Raw genomic sequence first — 8,151 nt, 5'->3', positions numbered from 1 at the left:
GTACATTATGTGTTTTGTTTTCAGAACATGCTAAATACTGACATATTGCTGGCAGCTTCCAGTTTATTCAAGTAATTAACGGGAATCCATATCATGTATAGTTAATCAGTCTTTTAATTTACTTGCTGAAAAATAAGTCAAAACTAAAGTTACCTAAAATAAGATATATACTATAACGGTAAATCAATAATAAATTACTTTTTAACCAATTTCATAAACCATCTTAAAAGAAGGTTTGTTCAGTATATGTTTAGTCGGGATTATTGTACCTGTTGTAGTTATTCAGTCATTCTGGTGCTCCTCTTACTCAATTCTGATGACTCAGAATTAGATCCTGATGACTTAAGAATTACTCATCAAATAGTATGACTCAGTGGCTCTAGAGATCAGCTTCACATCCTCTCAGCATTAAGTTTAATGCACATGTTAATGATCTGGCTTTTGTTCTTAAACAGGGAATTTATAAAAGATTAAGAAATAACTACTTTTGTACAGATGCATGCAAATCAAGAGTAAAGCAAAAAGAGAAGAAAATCATGTGGTTTACGTCTATGTAGACAGATTAAACTTTGCCTGTGGACATGTGAATGTCCACAGGCATGTGAATACAGGCATTTGAATTTTAATAGGCATGTGAAGACATGTGAATACAAAGCAGATTTGATCAATATGACAAGGTTGGACGGTGGTGAATCTACAATACATTTAATTCTCAATTTATTTTTTCTTGATCATTTTATTAAAAAAATTAAACAAAAGTCCTTCATATTTTTACACCGTTTTCAAATTTTTAAAGCAATAATATAATTATATTGAATAAGTAGTATCCCATGCTCCAGAAGGACTTCCCACCAGGGCACTTTGAGGGATGTAGTCAAATACCTTCTCCGTGTAGGGCATTATAACGTATTGGTTATGTTGTCAGCAGTGGCTGTTTCTTTGGACGTTGAACTCCCACAGGATCTGAGCTATTGTGTTTTGGGGTTTTTTTTGTGCATCCTTGCTGAGTGTTCCATTTGATTTTGGAACTTTTAACCCATGCTTGTAATAGATGTTCCTGTAGACTATCACATAGATTTAACTTAACAGAACATTTAATACAGCTGCCATAAGGCAAGAGGCAGGGTGCACCGATGCAGGGATAACACAGAGAGACAGACATCCATCAGCACTCATTAATTTCTACGGACAATTTAGAATCCACAGTTAACCTAACCCCTCTGACTGCATGTCTCGAGATTGTGGGAGGAAGGCAGAGTACCCAATGAGAACCTACACGGACACGGGGAGAACATGCAAACTCCACAGAAAAAGGCCCTGGCCAGATGTTGGATTGAAAACCAAGAATTTCTTTGCTGTGAAGAAACAGTGCTATCCACGGTCCCACCTTGCTGCCCCTTTTCTATCTAAGATTTATACACAGTCACACTCCGATGAACACATAGTGAGCTACTCAGGGTTCAATATCTTGCCTAGTATCTGGAATAGTAGCAGACTGGAGCAGCCAGAGATCAAACCAACAACCTTCCAATTAGTAGATGACCTGTTCTACCACCCTGTAAATATGATGGTTGATTTGAACCCAGGACCTTCTTATTGTGAGCCAGAAGAGCTAACCACTGCACCATGGTGTTATCCCATTTGTGATTCAAAGCACAGTAAAAAAGCTTTAAAACTCAGAAATTATTTGAGAATTTTCCTTTCCATTTCAAGTTATGAAATGTATCTACACAAAGGTCTGTTCACATGAAGTCAAAAGAACCACACATGTATAATTCTATGGTGTCGTGATTTCTGGCCTCCTCTGTCCTTGTGTATTTTCTGGAAGTGAAGGACGAATTAGGCCACAGTCACCAACTGACCTTTGCAGCCTGAAGACTGAGAGATGTCTGGACATAACACTACACATTTTCAGGGTGGGGTTTCACGAGACCAGTCAAGCTAAAGGCAAAAGGAAAGAAAGACAAAGGGTTAAGGAAGTTCGGTTTAGCTTCGAAATAAAGCTCTGTAAACAAGTGAATGGGACATGATGCGTGAGCATTCATCAAGACATTTACACATTGGGACGTTTTAAACATTTCATTATTTAAGATTTTGAATATTTTTGTTGTATGCTCACATAGTGTATAGTTCTACAAAATTATACATTTAATTCAGCTACCAGAAACCTTTAGTAAAAACTAAAGGTACATAACTTACAACTAAAGGTGTATATTTAATACTGAACAGTGTTTTATAGTGAAAGTCCTGACAGGAAATGACGTTAGTATCTCGGGCTCTCGCGCGCGCTCTCTCTCTAACTCTTTCCCGGCAGATCAGGAGACTTCGGCTCCGCTCGGAGAAACAGCACAGGACTTTATGGTGGAAAACCGTTTCATAGTTTTACCTTTTTCTAGGGACCGGCTGTATGATTAAGCTACAATCTTCAATGAGTAAGCATATCCCAGTAAGTAACCTGTTTTTCGTGGCTGCCATTTTGTTTCTCGGTTTCGTCTCCTAGGCTCCTCTGGTAAATCAGTACGTTACGGTGAACTGTTACCAGCTGGCCTTCACGTTGCTTCGATGAAATCACGGCCTACTCGATAAAAACCCAGTTCAATATTTCCACAGTGCTATTGCCTAACGTTGCCTTTCTCATTTAACTGTAACGAACATTCACAGAACATGGATTTGGCCATGTTATTTGAGTGCAATCTTAGAGCTTTATGATGATCGTCACGATTAGGAAGCTGCTGACGGATGCGCAGCTCGGGCTGGTCCCGGCTCTTCACTCGGAGTTTTTGCCGTCTAAAATCGACGCATATTTATTTGAAATAAACGAAACACGTAAATGACGTATTGTTAGGGGTTTGCGAGACTGGCTACGTGCACGGTGTCTGGGTCGGGCGTCTTTTTGTCACCTCAGAGCACTGTGCAGTCTGTCACAGCTCCCGACGGCGCCTATAGGCCTCTAATGTTATATGATGGCGCCCGGTCTATCCTCACACAAAGGACACTTTACAGCCTTGTAATGCAATGCAGAGACATGTCTGCTATTTAAGCCACTTCTGCTTTGCTTCACGTCTCTCTTATATTTACAAATCACTGTCCTTTCAGTCAGGCAGTGGCTTTTAAGTGCTTGGTAATATTTCTAAGTAAATGCTGCTTTTCGGCCGGAAAATAGCAGATTAACAAAGCATGCTTGACCGGCTTAGATTTTACTATTTCGACAATAAGATGAAGAAAACCTTTCCAGTAAGCCAGCGCTCAGGTATCGAGCTTCTGTGAGGAGTAAAGGGCAGAAGCATTAGGGAGGAAATGGCAGAGAAAGCATTTGTGAGTCACATTTTTCTGACGATCATAACAGCGTGTATGTTAAAGCCCCGCTGAAGGCCCCACGGTGAGCTCAGCCTGCGCACACAGATACGACCTGGATGTCAGAAATGACACGTTATATATTTATTTCTGCTGTACAGCGGCAGCACTGCACTGTGATTTTATGTACTGGCAGGTACAGTCTGCCCTGCTGTGTTAATCATTGCGTTATCTGAAACACCACTTTCTCTGCATGGGAATCAAACCCCAGACACTCTAGTGTCTTTAGTCTCCAAACAATGTTAATGTGGCTGTTGACATACTTGAGTGTGAAACTTGGCATAATTAAAAAAAAAAGAAAAAAAAAGAGTAGCTCAGAAAGGCTGCGGTTTAACTGCCTGTTTCAGGGTAGCTAATATAAAGAAAATTATACTGTGGGATTCGATTACGGTCATTACACCCTAAATCTGTGTTTCTAGCCAGACTCTGCGCTGTTGTCTGAAGGTAATTCTAAAATTCAAATGAGGAAATTTGTTTTATTCTTTTAAAAATGAATGGCTCATGACTTTACTGAAAATCCCTCACTTGTTTCACGGCTGCTTTGTCTATACTTTGGCCCTGTGCTTCCTCTATGATCTAATCCCTTTGTCTTTTACTCTGATGGAGTGGTATGTTTGACTAGGGGCTTATGGATATGTGTTTGGGATTAGAGTTGTCACAATATCAGATTTTCCATTTCATGATTATTGTGCTTAGGAAAAAAGAAAAGAGGCACAGTTTCCATATAGAATGTGAATAAAAACAGTTTCTCAGTAAAAGTTTGTCTTTTTGGCAAATGAATTGAACTACACTGAGAACAGTTGCCTGTGCTTTTTGTGTTCTTTAAAGGTGTTTAAAAAAAATAAAAATTAAGCTTTTCTTCCCTCCTGCCCCCCTCTGTGTCTTGCAGCAGTTCTGTGGTGTTCTGGGTCACACATTTATGGAGTTTCTGAAGGGCAGTGGGGACTACTGCCAGGCTCAGCACGCTGCCTATGCAGATGAGTGAACAGCCAAACTCGCCATCGATCCGACGCACTTGAGCCACAGGAGGGACCCCGGAAAGTTGGCAGGACCGGGACTCCTCCCAGAACCAGCGATAACTCGGCCTGGATGGGGTAACTCCACCTGCTGCACACTGCCCTCGTCGGCTTCCGCCTGGCCAGAATCAAGGTGGAACCAACCTTGGTTTTTTTTTTTCTTCCTTTTCTTTTGTTTTGTCCAAAGGAGAGGGTTTGAGTTACTTCTCCAATTGTCCGCCCTTCCCGGCTGCCAACTTCCCAAATTTGCCTGTTACTGTTCTTTTTGGCGGGATTATTTTTATTTTATTTTGACACTTAGCCTTGCCAACCTCGAAGAAGACTGGAGGATTTTTTTCTTTCGGAGTTCCTCAAAACTTGTTGGACATTTGTTTGACATTCCCTCCGAGTTTAACTGTTTACATTAGTGTTTACTCTGTGTAAGACATTTTAGTTTTGTTATACATTGTTTTTCCGCATTGTCACGATGGCTCGAATGAACAGACCAGCCCCTGTGGAGATTACCTACAAAAACATGCGGTTCCTCATTACCCACAATCCCACCAACGCCACCCTGAACAAGTTCATAGAGGTGAGCCAAATTGTGGTCAAGTGTTTACATATTACAGAGTGTATATTACCCTAAGCCCACATTGGAGAAGCATGTAACCGGTGATTACATGTTGAGAAATATTTTGGAAACGACCGCAGTTTAAAACCTTTCCTGGAAATGTTTCAGCCAATGAACGCAATGACTACAGAATCGTTTTAGATTACAGGAATTGACGTATGTAGGTGTATTACTGTCAGTGTGCTTTAGAGGGTTGGGCAATCGGACAAAATTGGTGACTAAAATCAATTGATTCCTTTAACAGTTGGCTTTTTTTCACAGACTTCAAGAAATTGCACATTACAAAGAGCTACCAGACAGTACCTCTTTCCTTTAAAAGGGAAATACACACAAGAACAGATTAGCCGCTTATGTCAACCAAAGGCAGTGGGATGTCACTAAAATAGTCATGGGCGAAGCTATCTAGCTTAACTTATCAACTCTTTAGTCAAGCGAATGATCTAAAAACTGATGATATGAAGAATATCACTAACTGACATGAGCTAGTGTTTGCATACATCAGCAAATTCATTTTCACTTCTTTTTGTTGTAATTTTAACGTGTCGTCCAACCTTAGTATCCTGAGGTAGCTTTAACAGTCTTGTTTGCCTCTTTCGTTCATAAATCCTGTGACATGTGATTACAGGAGTTGAAAAAATATGGAGTCACCACGGTTGTGAGAGTTTGTGAGGCCACCTATGATGCCACCCTGGTGGTGAAAGAGGGAATCCAGGTTCTGGTGAGTTCACACTTCTGACTTCATCATGACTCCTAATGTTTCAAACCAAAACAAATGTAGTTTTTTTTTTTTTTTCATTGCTCTGGGTTTTTCCCCCCAGTATACCAGGCTATTGTTTTGTTTTTTTTATTCTGGTTTTTATTGTGTAACAGATCTAGGGGGGGGGGGGTTCCCTCCAAGCGAAGGTTCAGATTGTGCAGGAAGACAAGCTCCACGGGTGTCCTTGCTGCTGCAACAACATTTTTCTTTCCCCGCAGCTCAGCCTTCTCACTTCTTTTGTTTTGGTTTCCAAGGAACGGAGGCCACTGACATCATTTCCTTTTTTCTTCTCTCTTCTTTCTGCAGGATTGGCCATTCGACGATGGAGCTCCTCCCTCCAATCAGATCGTGGATGATTGGCTGAACCTGCTGAAGCTGAAGTTCAGGGAGGAGCCCGGCTGCTGCATTGCTGTGCACTGTGTAGCAGGGCTGGGGAGGTAAGCAGTCACTGACACAAAGATTCAAGTTGTTATATTTTACGTATGATAGTGAAATGTGGCTCTTGCTTCTGTTTGTATTCTGATACAGAAGCAGTCGGTGCTAAAACAGTTATTTGATGATCCCTGTTTTCATATTGTTTTTATATTGTACATAAGCTTTTATTTTAGGGGATTTTCTCTAACAAAACTGTTTGAATCCATTAAATAACGTTTCCCCCATTATCTGACTTTTAAATGATTAATCCACCAATCCAAAGGATAACTGCAGAACTACAACCTGAGCTATCATAGTGAAAACTATCATATAGGAATAACATCCTTGTTATCAGTTGTGGTTTGAAAAACAAACCAAGAAGATCTTAAGCAAAGACGCAGTCATTTGCATTTTCTTTGATCCTGCTGTACGTGACTCACAGTATCACCCACATTTTGTCCCAAGTGTGTGCTTCCTTAGTACAGACAACCTGCCAGGTCCTGTCTCTGTCCTGTTTGCTTTAATCTGATCTATGAGGAAGCAATGTTTGTTTGTTTTGTTTTTGTAATTGGAGCAAAACACTATTTTGCATGTTAGTTTTAACTAACATTCCTGGTACTGTCTGTTCCCTTTCTTTTTCACAGAGCTCCTGTTCTGGTGGCACTCGCTTTGATTGAATGTGGGATGAAGTATGAAGATGCTGTCCAGTTCATTCGACAGTAAGTAAAAATCATTTGGCAGGAAATGATTAAAGAAGCTACTTTTGTTTTTTTGGATGAGTTGAGGTTTTTTATTATAAAACCATTAAAATATCTGATAGTTAATTACATTTGTAAGGCTCTCTGGTGGACAGACTTTGGCATTAACTTTGAGAAAATCCTTGATTTTTGTCTTGCAGTAACCTGATACTTTGATACGTAAAGCAGGGAGGCCTGAGTCATATCTATAAATAGCAGAGATGTCAGAGAGTGAGATAAGGATGATTCAGTAGGTGTACTTTAAAGTATGTGTCATCACTTGAAATATTTATAGAGCACTTGGCAGTCAGCTTTTTTTTTTTTTTCAAAGACTAATCAATAAAATGAGGGAAAGCTCAGCAATTTGAGGCTGTAATAGAAAGTGGTTAAATATTATTAATATGGATAAAATCCATTTTTTTCTTTTTAAATTAACAGTTAATAATAGGACTTGAATTTTTTTAAGTTTATTTTAAAATCCTCAACAAGCCAAAGAATCGTTATCATGCTGAATGTAAAAATCATACATATTGCCATGAATCTTCATATAGAACAGAGTTAGTTGACTATTTCTGTAAATGTAATAGTACAGGGCAACCACTTTGCTCTTTTCCAACCCAGCATTTATATTCTTGCACTCTATCACAGTACCTTGTTATTCAGAGTACTGGTCCTTAATACAGCATTTTAATTCCTTTCCGTTTCCCTTTAACCAATCATCTGATTGGTTGCCCCTCACACCCAGAAGGTTAGAACAGTTAGTGGGTGGAGCTTCTTTTCTTACAGTCACAGATCTGTGGCTGAGCTTTCCTCTCTAACATCAGACAAAGCCATCATAGAAAAGCCTGTAAGTAGGGTTCACAAAAGCTGAGCGTTTGACTCACAGGGGTTAGACTGCTTATATGCACACTGACATGAATTATTTAAACTTTGGGCATGTTTAATATATTACAATATCCATGGTAGCAATATATATTATGGATTTACAAAAAAATCTGCAGTCATGAGCTAATTAATTTCTACACTTGCTTTCAGGAAGCGCAGAGGAGCATTCAACAGCAAGCAGCTGATCTACCTGGAGAAATATCGTCCAAAGATGCGCCTGCGTTTCAAAGATTCTAACGGCCATCGCAATAACTGCTGCATCCAATAGAGCCAAACATTGAGCCACACCAACCCCTCCCCAACCTACCCTCCAACACAGAAGAGTTTCATTAAACCTTGCTAGCTTATAACCTGGCAGGCTTCCTTTTTTTTTTTTTT

At 39.8% G+C, this 8,151-nt stretch overlaps 1 protein-coding gene across 1 annotated transcript; it reads left to right on the top strand.

The window, feature by feature from the left end:
- Window positions 1-2,263: 2,263 nt before the first annotated feature.
- ptp4a1 (protein tyrosine phosphatase 4A1) lies at window positions 2,264-8,151 on the top strand. Its single transcript, XM_005939982.2, has 6 exons — window positions 2,264-2,446; window positions 4,244-4,941; window positions 5,606-5,698; window positions 6,044-6,174; window positions 6,796-6,870; window positions 7,924-8,151. Exons 2-6 carry the CDS (start codon window positions 4,837-4,839, stop codon window positions 8,039-8,041), a joined length of 522 nt encoding a protein of 173 aa, XP_005940044.1. The 5' UTR covers window positions 2,264-2,446; window positions 4,244-4,836; the 3' UTR covers window positions 8,042-8,151.

Source organism: Haplochromis burtoni, unplaced genomic scaffold (assembly GCF_018398535.1).
Source record: "Haplochromis burtoni strain Fernald_Lab_line unplaced genomic scaffold, NCSU_Asbu1 Contig_269, whole genome shotgun sequence".
NCBI classification, from domain to species: domain Eukaryota; kingdom Metazoa; phylum Chordata; class Actinopteri; order Cichliformes; family Cichlidae; genus Haplochromis; species Haplochromis burtoni.
This window is presented reverse-complemented; position numbering and strand designations above follow the sequence as displayed.